Source organism: Meleagris gallopavo, chromosome 2, assembly GCF_905368555.1.
Source record: "Meleagris gallopavo chromosome 2, MGAL_WU_HG_1.1, whole genome shotgun sequence".
NCBI lineage: Eukaryota > Metazoa > Chordata > Aves > Galliformes > Phasianidae > Meleagris > Meleagris gallopavo.
Genome location: NC_139405.1, coordinates 80,038,355 through 80,054,975, shown reverse-complemented (window position 1 = coordinate 80,054,975; position 16,621 = coordinate 80,038,355). Strand labels below are relative to the sequence as shown.

Sequence of the window (16,621 nt, the reverse complement as noted above, 5' to 3'; positions counted from 1 at the left end):
TTAGCCTAGTGCCTGAACTAGTTTTATATGCCTAGTGTCTCAGTTCTTAATTTGTTCTGTCTCTCTGTGTTGAGCAGAGATATCATTGTCATTTTATTTAGCAACAGTGCTCACCTCTTCCATTCTTCCAGCTAGATAGTATTGAACAGACCATCATCTTTCAGAGGCAACACCATTATCCATCAGAGCCTTACAAGGGGCAGTCCTTCCAAGGACACATCTTGTACTTGTATACTTGAATTGTATCATTCAGCTCTGTTTTTGCCCACTAATGGCCACTTTAGGATTTCCCAAACTAAATATTGTAGAATATTGTACAAACAGTATTTCTAGAGACCTGAGGCCTGACTCCCCCTGCCTAGCTTTCACTGGGGCCTTCCCACCCTGCTTATGACCCAGAGCACCCTTCCAGTTCACCCTGAGGCCATCAGCCCCTTCCCCAGCAGGGAATATGTTTAAATACCTGAAGGGAGGTGCAAAAAGGACAAAGCAAGGCTCATTTCAGAGGCACCCAGTACCAGAACAAGAAGCAATAGGCATGAAGAGGTATACAAGGGGCTCTTCTCTGAACACCAGGAAGCACTTCCATATTGCATGGGTAATGGGGCACTGGTACAGATTACCCAGAGACTATAGAATCTCTTCGGAGATCTTCAAAAACTACCCAGACATGGTCCTGGGCACCTTGCTGGGACTGGCCCTGCTAATCCTTGGGCAGGTGTTAGATGAAATGATTTTTAAAGGGGCCTCCCATTGTTAACCATTCTGTGATTATGTGGCAGCACAGAGCTCTTGTCCCTTTCCTCATATTGGGTAACATTAGACAAGTTCAGTTACTTTAATAGGTTGATCATCCGAACCAAGAAGTCACTCTTGCATATGCAGATCCTCAAGTTTATGCTTCCATACTGCATACATGGATGCAGTTCTTGGAATATATGTTATCCTATGACTTCACAAGAAACTTTGATACTTATTTTAAAGCATGTAACAACAACAACAAAACAACAACAACAACAACAAAAACACCAACAACAAAAACTATATATATATAGTTTACATATATACATATATATATATCTATATTTATATAGCTCATAAGCTAAAGGAGGAAGTAATTATTAAAATGGATTGGTTTCCACTAACACTTATTGCTTGTTAGCATATAAACTAATGGAGCAAGCTCTCTAAGAGCCAGCACACTTAGCATAACTTGTTTTGGGCATGTAGGACAAAAGAAGCAGCATTCAGAAAACAGATACCCATGAAAAAATTTATTTTAGTCAAGAACAAAGATAGTCCTTAGGAGAACAAACATGCTACTTCATCTTCTAGACTGACTAAAAGTAGATAGAGTTTGAACAAGGAAATAAAATCCACTATGCAAGACCTTGCTATGCTTTTGTCTGAAAGGAAGAACTGCAAGTCATAACAGCCCAGCAGCAATTCAAAGACTCACCACTTTCTGACCAACATGTACCAGCAGCAGCTGCCCCCTCCTCACAGCTTTATGACCTTCCAGATGATGCCTGGTGGTATGGAATACCTAGCACCTGTCCTAGTCCCAGATGTCATGAGGCCTATCCTAGTCTTGGGAATGCTCCCGTCACTCAGCAACAACCAAAGCACCGGTGTGTTGTTAACAGTGTCTCACCTGAAACTGAGACACTCATTTTCTTCCTCTCCTCAGAAAAGATTAAGCTTTCTTCTACCCTTGATGGCTAACATTTCCTCCCAGCTACCAGGAGAAAGCATTCAAGCTGGTTACTGCAACTGTACATTTCTCTATGCATTTTCACATTTATTCCTTCACTTCTGGTCTTTTCTTCAGTTCCTTTTTTTCTGAACACCGCTGTATGCTCACTCTGTAATCCATACAGAGTGAGAAATTAGAAATGTGTTGGCAAGGGAAGTAAAAGCTTTCAAATTCTTCCTTCTCTCTGTGATTTCATTCATCTGAGCTTCTTGTTAGGCACTTTCTCCCATCTCAGCTGGAGAAAGAAGTTGTACTGAAAAATAAAATAAATAAAGGCTAAATTCAGGAAAGAAAGTTGTGTCCTTTAAGGAGCCTATTTTTCTTGAAGTACTTTATTGTTTTTGCTCACTTACAATGAATGCGCTCAGAGCACCAAGGCATTTGGGCTCGTAAAAATCTGATATCTCAGATTCAGGAGGAATTAGGACCAACCTCTAGCCCTATGGTAGTGGTAGTATGCAGTTCTGCACAAGACAGTTTCTCTCTTTGATTTCTTTGACCTTTGGGTGGGATCTTACTTTGTGCCAGCACTGTTTTGAATTATGGAAACTCTAGTTTCATGCCATTGTCTGAAGTATAAGTTTTAACTGTTGCTGTATTTTTAAAAGTATTTCTCTTTGCGTTCCTGAAATCTTCACCTATTTCAGTATCAGTTTTCTCAGTTCATTTTGAGAAAATGTTGTAGAGGGAAAACGTATTTTAGGTGAGTATTTGAGAAATGGGATAGATATAAGAAATGTTTGGTGTTGTTTTGACTTCTGTTGCTACTGAAAAGAGATCAGTTACAGAAATATAACCTCAGGATAAAACCTTGGAGGATGCAGTGGCTGGGGTTTGTATTCTACAGGAGTTTTCTGTCAGATGTACTGCACACTAGGGCATTGCCAAATAGCAGCATAGAGTACTCATGGTATTCTGAAGAACTGCCAAAGAAAACAAGTCTGCAAATTCTCCTTTACTTGTTGTTATGATGACATTTCTCATATCAACAGAGTTTCTAGAACTGAAAACTTAAGGATAAACATCTAAAGATGGATACTGGGCCAGAACTCCTTTTTGTTGTTTTTTGTTTTTTGGTTTTTTTTTAAGGACAAATCCTAAATGCACTAAAATTAGGCAAAATTCAGTAACTGGAGGGAAAAAAACCTTTTGGATTTCAAATGAAATAAAATTTCCCTTATTTCTGAATGGATATAAATATATATATGACTGTGTATGTGCATTTAGGAAAAGTATATTTATTGTATTTTTAAGACTGTTTTTCCTTCTATTTCAAACCTTGGATATGGCTTTATATCTTCAGTTATTTATGCTGAATGTAAATTAATGTTAAGATCCACTGAAGTTAAAGAAGTATTTTTCACTGACTTCTGCTGGGCAAAAAAGTGGATTTTTAATTTTTTTTTTTTATTTTTTGAAAGTGTCTTGAACCATCTCACATGGTAACTGGCACCTATAGTTACAAATAAGATAAGCATAATATCTACTGAAATGACATCCTGATTGTTAGTGTACTGCAATAACAATCTAAAAGCAGCAAGAGGACAAACAGTACAAAAAGATACAGGGGAAACTAAAAGAGCACTACTTAAACAAGTATTAACAACCCTAAAACTCTGATCCTAAAATCTTACTTTGCAGTTTTAGACTCAAGTATTAGCAAAGTGCAACAAGTTACATGGCATGCAGGACCCATGAACCCAGAGAATTCCTCTGTTAATCTGGTTTAACGGCATATGCAGCCACCAAAATAAAAAGAAAAGACAAGTTTTAGTTTAGTAATAGCAGTAAGAGAAAAGGAGCTGAAGACTTCAGCCAAATCTCCCCTTGTCAGCCTGTCCTTTGCCAGGCCAAACAAGCCTAGCTCCCACAATGCACCAAGTGCTGTGGCCCTCCACTGAACTTGATCCATCCTGAATTTATTTTTCTTGACCCCAGGGATCCCAGAGCTGCACTCTGGGAGGAGGGGAATAGTGCAGGAAGGAAGGCAAGGGAGCAATGACTGTGCAGAGCATAGCATGTTGGTATAACTGATAAAGAGAGAACAGGTACTGTATCGTGTACAGTAATTTAATTTGCTCTGTTCGTTGTCATGAAAGGAGCCCAAAGCTGAAAACATTTATGTGTTGCAACTTTCCAGTGTTGGTTGCTATGATACATAAACAACAGGCGATTATAACTGATAAACATCTCACTTTTGCTTCAGTTTGGCAGCTATAAAAATAGTATTACTCAAAGTATTAATCAGTTTTATATATTTCTGCTTGTCCCAGAAAGGGATGCTGTTGTCACATTCAGCACTGGAGTTCTGGTAGCTTTCAAATATCTGTATTTTGCACTACTTCACAGACCAGTAGCTCCAGTGAACTACATGGCAGAAGACTCTGGTTAGGTGCCCTCTCTAGTGGAAAAACATTTTCTCTTTTCCAGTGTCTCCTGAGCATCCAAAGCTTTTTTATTTTCACTATAGCTCAAGGAAAAATAACTCTTTCCTTAGTACTTTTAACCTAGGAACTTTGCAGGGATAACAAATGAAAAAGAGAGAGAGAAGATATGTCATTTCTGTCCTTTTTTTCAGTTTTGTTCAACCTTTGATGCTATGCAAATAATCTTGGTAGTGACTTAGAAAATAACCTGAGGCAGGTTAAAGGGGGTCAGGATATTAGAGGCATCGTAGCTTCTGAAACTGAGAGATCCACAGATGTCTCAAAGTAAGCACCCAGAAAAGTCAGCAACTTGAAAGCCCAGACAGTAGCAGGCACCACTCCTGGGACGACTAAGTATTGGTCATACAAAGGAAAGGAATCATGACCAGGAACTAGGCCTTCAAGGCACCCAAGGCTGAATATGCAAGACTGAAAGTGGAAGTTGAACTGAGAACTAAACAATTCTCTAAGAACAGTTCAGAAACAAAGTGTTTTTCAAGGGTGAAGACATTCACAACAACAATGCTGACCTAGAAACAAAACTGAGAGCAAAATCTGAGTCACAGCTCCAAACCATCTTTCCGTGCTTCTTCTTTAAAAACAAGCAACTTATTGTTAAGGATTTTTTACATCTCCAAGCTTACAGAACAGATTTGCTAACTATGAATTCACAGAATCACAGAATCACAGAATGGCCAGGGTTGGAAGGGACCTCAAGGATCATGAAACTCCAACCCCCTGCCACATGCAGGGCCACCAACCTCCCCATTTAATACTAGACCAGGCTGCCCAGGGCCCCATCCAACCTGGCCTTGAACACCTTCAGGGACGGTGCATCCACAGCCTCTCTGGGCAGCCTGTTCCAGCACCTCACCACTCTCTCTGTAAAGAATTTCCCCCTGATGTCCAACCTAAATCTCCCCTCCCTCAATTTAAGACCATTTCCCCTAATCCTGCAGTTAACCCTTTCAAAGAGTTGATTCCCCTCCTGTTTGTAGGCTCCCTTTAGGTATTGTAAGGCTGCAGCCTTCTTTTCTCCAGGCTGAACAAGCCCAGCTCCCTCAGCCTGTCTTCATAGGGGAGGTGCTCCAGTCCCCTGACCATCTTCGTAAATTCAACCTCATTAATGTCAGTGGCAAAATGCAGCTGATGTTAGAGAAGACAGGATTTAAGTTTACTTTTCAAAATCACTTTCTCAGGTACTATGTGTCAGAATCTGCTCAGCATACTCATGCGTGAATCAAAAGATCAGAAACATTGGGATACAAATGTATTAAATGTCACAAATGAAAATGCAGCTGAACATTCATTTTCAGAGGCAAATAGTGTATCAGCTTTCTGAGTCTATTCTTTTTTAATTGAATGTCAACTAAGAATTTTTATATGGGAAGAATTCTTCAAGAGCATTTATTTTCATTCCCACCTCTTTTCCAGGCACAAAGGGGATGACTGTACACATCTTACTGAGTTGATCAAGCCAAAAGTATGAGGTCTTCAGCAGAACACTGAAGGAAGAAAAGCCTCTGGAAGCAAATGTGCTTTCTTGATGGCTATAAGCTGATCTGAAATATCTTTAATGTGTTTTCCATTGTGGAATTTACTATGGAAATTTTAAAAAATGAATTACTGCTTTTAAGAACTATATAGGTTAATTAATTTATCACTAATAAACCTGTTTTATACTTAAAAAGAAAATGTTCATAAGAACAGCTATTCATGCTGTAGATCAAAACATATATATACATATCTGGCAACATGAATCCCTGTCCATTTATGTTCTTTCTTTGTGAGCATCACTGTGCAGTCAGCACTAGGGTATTCAAAAGATATTATCACAAAGCCACAACAGAAAAAAAAAAAGAAAAAAAAAAAAAAAAGAGACATGCACTATTTCAAGTGAGGTTCTCTACATGTTTTCCTTCACTCCATTTTTTCCCATTATTTTTGTCCAGAGATCCCAGCAGTGACACACCATCATAATATTTAGCCTTTGTAAAACAGTAATGCTTCCTGGGGATTTGTGCACTTTTGCTATCTGTGCAATCAAAATGCGAACAACTCCCAAAAATACTTGTGGGATGCAGAGAAGTACTGCCCTCATTAAGATTCTCCTTGCAATGTTCAGTCCTTATTTCAGACAAGCAATGACCCATTCCCACTTTCTTGTTCACATCACAGTTTTAGCCAAAGGATTTATGTATATAAAATTAAAAGTGATCTTCTAAGCAATTTCCTTCTTTAAAATAGTCAGACTATGCAAACTGCTTGATTGTGCATGAAGTATTCAGGAACTCAAACTTGTTTGTATTTGTTTCGCATCTGTACTTCTCCAGGATTTGCTTAGCTCAACCTCACATCAGGTTTCCCAGAAATGCCATCAGTACCCCCACAAAGTCATTCCCATGAGAATTCCTGGAAGTGAGTTCCTTCTTGGCCTCCATCAGTAAACATTCATTTGTATGCTCTGACAAACACTTCAAGTATTTTCCCCAGACTTTGGATGAGCCACTGGAAAGTCCTTATTTACTCCAAAATGGACTGCCAGCAGAAGAACACCTATGTAGAGCACTGTGGTACAGGGGAAAGAAATGTCAGCCAGGTTTGGGAATGTTTCTTATGTTTTGTTTCTTTGCTGTTGTTTATTGAGGGTTTTTTTGTTTTGTTTTTGTGTTGTTTTTTTTTTTTCCCCTCTAGAATAAAATTATTTCTCTCAAGTTCAGAGGTCGTCTTTAGTCATGATTCACAGTTCCATGACTGTAGGGTTCTAGAGCTGGTATCCATTCTGCAGATCTGGAGCAGGAACTTCGTAATTAAAATGCATGGCCTAAGCTTTTATGTACCATTTAAACACTTCAAACCAACACATTACCAGCACCTCTACTAAGACTGATATCAATAAAGAACACAAGGAATATAAAGACTGTCTATCAGACATTGGATATATTTTTTGTGGAGGAATAGGAAAATAATTTAAAATATATACTGTAAATATGCCATTCCTTCAGCAAAACTCTGTTTGGAGAATAGATGGGAATCTTTCTTATGCAGATATGGGCATCTGGTTAAGCTTGTCCTGGTGACACAGTTAATGCCAGAAACAGACATATGGAGGACCACTGCACAATGTCATTATTTTAAATACAGTTCAGAGAAACATATTTAATCTCTTCTCCAAATTCCTACCAACCTTTTTTTATTTTCTGCCAGACACACGCATTTCTATATTGCACAAACTGCAGGACATAATTTTGATACTTCAACTCTCCGCAATTACATGGGAACATAAAGAATCAATGGCTTTGATTAAATGTTTCCTCAACCCAGAATTATTCCCTTATAGTCTAAAAGTCATATGGCTGTAATCAGAGCCAATCTGAAAAATGCCATTCATTTGTATTTCATTTCATAGAATCATAGAATGGCCTGGGTTGAAAAGGACCTCAAAGATCATCCAGTTTCAACCCCCAGCTAGATGATTTCACTAGTATTTACTCAGGCCATCTATGAAGTTGTTGTATAACTTCCATTTGTGGACACTAACATTCATCACAGATTCCAGTGCAGAGTAAACACTCAGTGATCAGGAAGCCAGCCTGCATATACCATTCCACCTCCACTGCAGGTGTTTTCCATGATCTTCAGAAATGTCACTGCAGCTTTCCCAGTGAATTTGAAAGTCTTTGCTCCAGTAGTAGTGAAAGTTATTCTAAGATAGGGCTCTGTTAAGATAACAGGGGTAGGATCATCTCCAGTCCATTCTCTTATCTTTTAGCAAGTGATTCTTCTGTTCCACTGAAAAGTAGGAGTTCTTGTTTTATTTACCCTTGTAGCACTGACAGTGGAAAGCTAAACTACAGCTTACACTGTTATCAAAGCTGAGGTAGCTAACCTGAGCAGATAGCCATCTCCTGCATGGTCACAACAGCATGAAGCTCAGCAAGTACCAAACACCTCTACTGAACCAAACTATTTGCTAACACTGAACTGAGAGCTACCACAGCTACTCATGGCATATGAAGAATTGTGTGGCTTTAGCAACTTGCTGCAGTCCAGGTAGTTTCCGAGGTAAAGATTCTCTCTGGCTGAAACAACCATCCATCAGAAACACCAAACAGGAAAAAAAAACACTGGAGCTGGTGAGCCTCTCTTTCATTTTTTTTCACCAAATGCATCACAGACTGAATTTTGTTGAAAGGTCATATTCATACCTTAAACAGTGGTTCCTGCTTTCATCCACCAACCTCATGATACCACAACCCAAATACTGATTTTAAGACTTCTCCCATTCTGGTTGATTTTTGACACCTGGCATTTCCAAATGATGGAATAAATATCACTACCAAACAGAACACACAGGCATCAGTCTCAACTGGCTTTTAAAAAAAAACATGAATAACCACGTATTAATTTTCAGTAGTTTTATTGAAAAATGCCTCTTTCATTTCAGAAATAAATAATATAAGGCAGTGAAATTCACAATTTGCAGTTAAAATATAAAAGCAGCAATTCTATATCCATTGTCTTGCAAACAATTTCCAACTGCTTTTGATAACTATGAAACATTGTATTCTGAAAAACAAATTCCATACTAAATATACAACATAAACATGCAATTCCATCTCTGCAGGATTGACTGCAATTTGGCATAAATGTTGCTGTGTCTACGAACAAGGAGATTTCAGGCATTATTAAACTGTATCCATTGATACAAAGATTTCAGCTACTTAATGTTTGTGGTGTTTAAAGGAGATGTATAAGAGCAGTATATGCTCTGCAAAGTGTAACTAGGAATAGAAGAAAATGACAGTGATATTTGAAGGATAGAAAAGTTTGGGCTTCTTTCTTATTCAGCTAGATAATGCAGATTTGTGACCTGACTGAACTGCAAACATGCATTTGAAAAAGAAGAAAAATGTAGAGCTAAAGCAGACAGTCCTCAAAAAACTTGCAGCAGCTCTGTGGTTATTTTTGTTTTGTTTTGTTTTCTTCTTTTTTTTTTTTCTTTCTTTTTTTTTTTTTTTTTAAACATTATTTTAAGGAAAAGGCGGCCCTGGGATAATTGAATGCAGATATTAACCAATATGCAGCCCCTGTAAGCAATAGTATTTTACAAGCATGCCCAGAGCATAACAAAGTTGCTAGTTATACATATTGCTATCCCCACACAAGCAAGATACAGCACAAGGGTGTGTCTGATATGAGAAGAGCAGAAAGCTATAGTACTGCCAAACAAACGATGCACTCTCCCTTGTGTGTATCTGCAAATGCAAGTACAGCAAAACCAAAAACCACCAACCAACCCCCCCAAAAAAACACAAAGCAAGACACAGATCTTTCATGGCTTTGTTTTTGCTTTTCTTGACAGCGATCTTTTCCAGCGCATGTGCTCAGGGTACTCTGGTGAATGCATTTCAACTCCATAGTCCTCATACTCATCCTCTCTCCTTTCTGACTCCATAGGGACTATGAAGGGTTCACCTTCAGGCTGATAGGGTCCGCTTTCAGGCACGTATGGTTCTGGTTGAAAATAGTTGTCCGATTGAACATTATAGTTATCGCATGTCTTTGAATCCATAAATACCATGACAGTTAGTTTGTCTACACAATGTTAGTCCAATCTTATTTCCATATAATAAATATATAAATTAACAGTTCATGGGGGCACTTTTCAGTTTTGTTCATGAATAACTTTGGCAGCAAAATATTAAAATCTTAAAAATTAATTTTGAAAGGCTTTGTATTTATAATACACAAAACATTGCAGAGTCTTAAATTATGCAAGGGACCGATTATTGTTAAAAAAAACAAAACACCACACAACAAACAAACAAAGCAAAGCAAATAAAATTATTATTTTACAGCTAATTCAGGAAACCCAAGCACTGGACTTTATTTTATACTGTGTAATTAATAGAACACATGGAGCATGTAAAATGGACAGGTGGGCTCAGCATGTACTAATTTTCTCTGAGAATGGGAAAATAAATGTACACGTAACTATCACCAGCGGCAATATACAGTACATGTCATTTTCTTGTGCTGTTCCTCGAAACAAAGCGAGTTACAGCTGGTGCTTTAGGAACACCAAAACAGCAAAACAGAAGAAAAATAATTATGAATTTTTGTACTTATAAATGTAGTTACAGAATCCAGCAAGATTACATATAAAAAAAAAGGCACATGCCCCGATTCTGACATGATGGTAACAAGCAACAGACAGATAGATTTCTTATGTTGTCAAAGATGTTATTCTGGCATACAGCAAGCAGCAGCAGGCTTTTATGCAAAAGCATCACATAGAGCTGTTAACAGATTTTAGTGGATACGGTCCCGTACAAATCATTTACAAGCCACAATTAGTTTACTATTTACATAAGTCATTTCTCATTTACCGGGTTAAATCTGTCTCTTCAAAAGGCATTACCTTTGCTGGTTAGTAGTTTTATAAGCCTCCTTCACCACTGAGACTTTAGATGGTCTGGGTCTTTTTTAAAAAAAGAAAGACTGTCTATTTTATATTACTGAAATGCAACAGGCTTAATGAATTGACATCACTGTCCTTTATCTCATTCACAAGTTGTGTTAGTAAAAGGAATCTCCCCATTCTATGAGGCCAACATGGTTCAAAAACCATATCCGTGGTGAAATATCCATACGGACTCATTTTCTAATAAGCACGTGCGCAAACATCTCAGAAACAGGATTTTCATGTATTCAAACTGTAAGCAGCACTGGCGACTTAGAAAATGTGTTAGCCGAAACCTGAAACAGGTCAAAGATGATGTTAGTCTTTTAAAAAGTCCACCTGAGTGCAAAAACATACTTTCATCCAACTAAATACATAACAGTTAATTTATAGGCATATATTTATATATGTATACGTATCTGCTTACTAGAAAGAAGAACACTGCTGAATCACAGGCACAATTTTCTTCCTTTTTCATTTAAATAAGAATTTTGTGAGATATTCACAACCATCTGGCTCTTTGGCCAGCAGCACTTAGTCTGCAAGTGTGTACATATATATATATATATATATATTTTTTTTTTCATGAGTACATGCACAATATACTAACAGCAAACCATATTCAATAGTAGTATCACATACACTAATTTTGAGATGTTGCAATGCATACTTATTAATTTGTTAACGATCATGTGGTCCTGCAGGATCCCCACATTAAAACATATTGGAATCTTTCCAGTCAGAATTGGTGACCCTGTATTTGGTTCCAGAAGCAGAGCTACTGTTTTAAGATTCATCAGAGTAGAAGGCTGGTATGACCCAGGGCTAGTCAGAGACTCCATGGTGTTTAACTCAGCAGAAATTGTAGGACAGTGGTGTTTTTCAGTTGCACTGTACCACCAAATGGATTTCCTTTGTGGAAAATTTGATTTCAGGTATAAATTTGGTATAAATAATCCTGACATTGCTCAAAAAGAGACACACGGAAATTGCCAGCCACAGCATTCTTTTTATTTTTCAAGAGAAACATGGAGAATTCAACCTTGTTCTGAAGAAGATTGGAAAGGGTGGGGAGGGGGGGAAAAAGAAGAAGAGAAAATGGTCACTTAAATCCTACGCGCAACATTTTCAACTACTAACCTTCTATAAAAAAAGAAAATGAAATACTTTGTTTCTACTTCCTATTTAAAGTGAATCACACATAACATCAACTAAATCTGCATCCAAGTACACATGGCTGCTCATATGCCTGCACATTACAGTGAGGCAGGCCTGCTCATTGCAGCTTTTTCCTCTACTCAGTATGTCCAGGCCAGCAGGACTGTCTCGTGTAAAGCAACTCAATATGAACAGCCACATCTGAGAAGGCTATTTGTGACAAAGAGCAATTTGGTTGTTTATAACCTACCTGGGAATCCTTGGCCATTGTAAGGAATGCTAGCACACTGGGATGAATCACAATATCCTGGTGGCCCCGGAGGACCTCGAATACCCGCATTTCCAGGACGACCTGGAGGCCCGGGTGGTCCTCGTGATCCTGTGGAGCCTGGTGGACCTGTTCTGGATTCTCCCTGTGGACCTAATTTTAGAATTGAAAGGTTGGAGGAGTTATTTCTTCTAAGAGTCAGCTTGATAAAAACAACTAACATTACTGCTGTCTAGACTACACAGTCTATGTCTTTGGTGAGAAAACATTTGCATTTTATAGCTATATGAGGGTCAACAGAAAGAAAAACAAAACTAGAAATATGACTCATCATTAGTTGCTTCCCTGTGTGTGGCTTACATAAGGATTTTTTTCATGGAAACTGATTCAGTAAGGTTCCAGCCAAGTAAGAAACATCAATGAATTCTCTGGTTTATTTCCCCTCTGTGTAAGATAGGAAGATCTCAAGGGAAGCTACTAGATTAGACAAACACACTGGATTTCAATTAAAATACGGGAGTACATTAATTCTGCTACCCTACAGCCCTAGGATAGATGAGGTAATGTTTTCTTTGGAACAGGTCTTACTATAGTTAGCAGAAAAGCAAAGCTTCGAGTAACCGGGGCTATAATTTGCTGCAAGCATCTTATGAGTCTTGTAACAAAAAAAAACAAAACACATTTAGCCTAGTGAACTAAAAGCAGAAACAAATGATGCAGCTAATTTCAGCCAAGGCATCAGTGAACAAAATTGCATGATAGAAAGAGCAAAAGCAACGAAATCCCCAAACTCTAACATCTAGTAATTCTGTATTTGGGCTTATTTTGTAGTCCAAGAACTACAAACTTCTACTTCTTGGACAACTTGCAGTTCTGTAATTACAAATTAAAGTAAAAAAAATGGATCCAGACACTCTGAATTTGTACAGTGTACTTTCATGAAATTTCACACTTTCACACAAATAAGCACACCAGAAGACTAATCTGCAAAGGAAAGATAAATATCTACTAGACACATCCAAACGTCTCTAAAATTGCCCATTTCTGCAGGGGCTCCCAGTAAATTCTAATAAAAACCAAAAACAAGAAGTGCACAAAGTAAAGCACATTCTTTTACCATATACAGTCTGGTTCCCTATAAAGAAATGTTGTCTTTTCTCCTACTTTTCTGTAATCTGATTTTAATTAAAATGAAAAATATTTACCAGGTGGTCCTGGCAAACCTCGTGGTCCCTGAGATCCGGTCCCTCTTTCGCCTTTCTCTCCAGGCATTCCTACAGAATTTTTTTAAAAAGCAATAAAAACCAAGGAAAGGAAACAACATCAATAAATATTTCTTCACGCTCACTCACTAATATTAATATTTAGTTCCAATTATTTAATAGAATAGAGCTGGTCAAACCTTATTTTGTACAGATGTCCCAGTGTGTACTCAAGGAAATACTTAATTTGGGTATAAATACACTAACCTAAAACCAAAGTAAGATGTAAAGTAATTTAGTGTAAATAAACTTTTTCAAAGCATAGAACAGTCTTTGAGACACCTAAAATGTCACAGAGCCTTATTATTTTAAAATGCCGACAGGAAGGTGTTTTCAAGCTTGCACAGTTCTGATATAAAGTATGCTTTACACTTTCTTAGAAACAGTTATGAAGAAACGACATTCAGAAAGAGCAGAATTCAGAAATTCAATATTTTTTACTTTAATCCAGGTCTTCTTTTAAAGATGAGAGTAAAATTTATGCTAGAAAGCATATCGCTAAGTCTATACTACAGTTGAACAGCTGGAATAAGCAAAGGCAACACCATAATGTGGCACAGAAACTTTAGATCACTGCAGTGATCTAAGGTAGCCACAAATTAGATATAGCCATATGCTCAAATTCTACTTAGAGTTGTGTCTCTCTCTCAGGCTAGTCCAAAGGGCCAACGACATAGAACTAATTCTTACAACTCCTTTTTGTTCTTTGTAATGACTCACTTTCTCTCTTAATGAGATGACTATTCTGCAAAGAACTGTGCTACTCCAAACAGCCTTTCAAGATGTAGCTGTTTAGTGCCAGAAAAGTTCTGAGAACATTCTCTTTCCTGGGATATCCTGTTCATGCTTGATAGAGCAGCCAAAAAATTACACCAACTTGTGTTTTATGAAACATGAGCAAGGGAGGGACAGAGGACAGCAGTGGTGTAATTAACCTTGTCCTCCAGGACAACATTTCTCAAGCAATCCAACTGACCTAACTGGCTTAAGTGTGGGCTTCATAGTCTGACATGGCAAAGGGATCAGACTTCTCTTCTGGCAGCCACTCCACTACATCCATTGTGAAATATACAGCTGCCTTGGACATTACCTCTTTCACCAGGTGGTCCTTGGACCCCAGGAGGTCCTGGGAATCCTGGTCTTCCTCCAGGTCCAGGCTCTCCTCTTGTCCCAGCAGCTCCCGGAGGGCCAGGTGGTCCTGGTGGCCCTGGCTGGTTACGATTTGAATAATAATCGTTCGGGATTTGATTCAACATTTGATTGAATCGGCTCATTTGGCCTTAAAAATGAAAGAGAATACTTCAGTAAATCATGTGAAATGCATAAAAGTCTTTTCTCAGAGTGGGAAGGAATCTCTTCATTAAATCCTCTCCTTATGACCATTCCAAAAATTAGTGCTGAATTGGCCCAGATTAATAAGGAAAACTTAACATGAATGTCTGATAAGAAGGCTTGAAATAAATGGAGGAGGGAAAAAAGGAGGGTAAGTGGAATTCTGGAAGCTGACAACATTAACAAAAACTAATTCTAAAGCAATTAAAGTCACAAAATAAGCAGTTGTCTACAATCTGCTTTCTCCTCAGAGAAGATCACATTTCCATGCAGTCTTAAAGCTCTGAAGTTTTCACAGACATGGGATAAATTACTTGTGTAGATCAAGCAGGACACTGTGATGTTCATGAATTTAATTTTCAAAGAAAATTCTCTTTGAACAAGACAAACAGCATTGTGTAGCTATGCAGAAAGGAGCCCATTATGTGAGGGGCTACATCTGTTCCTTCCTGATTCGTGCCATGCACCAATCCCAGCATAACCCTTAACCACGCTTTCATGGGATGCAATGCTGCACTCTTACTACTCCCTGCGTGGCAGTAGAGGACTGGAATTCCATTCGGTGTCCTTACTGAAAGAAATATCATTTTTACTTGCATAGCGCAGCTGACCTTGAGCACAGTATTTGCCCAAAGCTCATCTGTCATTTCCTACTAGTAAAGCACCTGCTTTTCTCACAGATTCTCTCTTCCTGAAGATAAGACCTGATTAATGTGAAAACATAAACTTATTTTATAACATTTTTCCACTAAATCACTGGCACTGGACAACCATCATCTTACTCAAGCTTGTTTTGTTGTGCAGCCAGTATCCCTTACCTTCAACATGAATCAATATTTTCAGTTTTAACAAGGAATCTGGTAGATTGGTATGAGAAACAAAGCAAGCAACACTGTTTACCATTTATCAGTTGTTCACAAACTTGTCTTGCAACTGCTCGCATCATGTTCTGAGAAGCAATGTCACCCTAAACAATCAAAATCAAAACAAGGGTTTTGTTACAAAGTATCTGTGCTTTAAGAGAGATAGTGCTTCATTAAAATGATCTAACAGAAAATGAGTTTAAAGTAGACTTACTCTGTCACCTTTTTCTCCCTTCATTCCAGGTGTACCCTAAAGCAAAAATATTACAGCTATTATTTCATACTGCAAAATAGATGGCAGCATACTTGCACGGGAATATAGACGAAGAAGGTCCAAAGTAGAAATATTATTTAGTACAGGGAAAAACAAACAAACAATCATTTTAAGAATACTAAGTCCCGTACTTCAGAGCTATTACCTAGAAGAACTACACCAAGACAGACAAAGACATCTACCAGATGTACTAAGTACCCAAGCATCTGCTAGGTAAAGCTTTCTCATCTAGAAATTAGACGTTTATGTATGATCTATGGGTGCAAATTGTGCCATGGATCTTCTATTTTCAAGTGGTTTTCAGATCATTAAATTAAACCAAATTATGTCCATTGATATTTGGGAACTTTTCACTAAATAACATAGGTTTTTGGTCCAGGAAAGGGATTCATCAGATCAATGCAACTCAAGCCACATTCTGTCAAGTAAAAGCTTAATCACTCCAGGGGTGAAGCAGCCCTGGGTCATGCAGTTCTAGAAAACCTTCTGACTATCAAGAAGACAGACCTGGCCCTCCTTGAACTTTGTATTTCAGAGGTGCTAAAGGAGGAGCCAAGAAAGACGGGACAAGCAGTCATCTTCTGTGCATGACCAAACACACAGATGAAGAAGAAAAAGATCTGAAGAAAAAATTCAAATGAGGGCCAAAGATGCTGTTATCTTCTGACAGAGGAACACACTGGAAGTTTTAAAGCTGAATTTCTAGCCTCATATTTCTGTAAATGATGAATATCCTGGTATGATTTATATGTGACTGTTTATTTTAAGTCTTAAGCTGACTCAGAATTAAACCAGAAAAGATAGGAAGAATAGTAT

General features: G+C 38.0%; 1 protein-coding gene across 3 annotated transcripts in view; it reads right to left on the bottom strand.

The window, feature by feature from the left end:
- Positions 1 to 8,585: 8,585 nt before the first annotated feature.
- The window catches only part of COL12A1 (collagen type XII alpha 1 chain), a 100,393-nt gene continuing 92,357 nt past the window's right edge, over positions 8,586 to 16,621 (bottom strand). Inside the window, exons 61-66 of one of the 3 annotated variants that reach the window (XM_085217786.1) lie at positions 15,746 to 15,781; positions 15,569 to 15,635; positions 14,427 to 14,615; positions 13,280 to 13,348; positions 12,057 to 12,227; positions 8,586 to 9,699 (exon numbers count right to left, since the gene is read on the bottom strand). In XM_085217786.1, the coding sequence (XP_085073912.1) occupies positions 9,518 to 9,699; positions 12,057 to 12,227; positions 13,280 to 13,348; positions 14,427 to 14,615; positions 15,569 to 15,635; positions 15,746 to 15,781 (714 nt within the window). In that variant the 3' untranslated portion in view covers positions 8,586 to 9,517. The other 2 variants (XM_085217787.1, XM_085217788.1) reach the window with 2 other exon arrangements.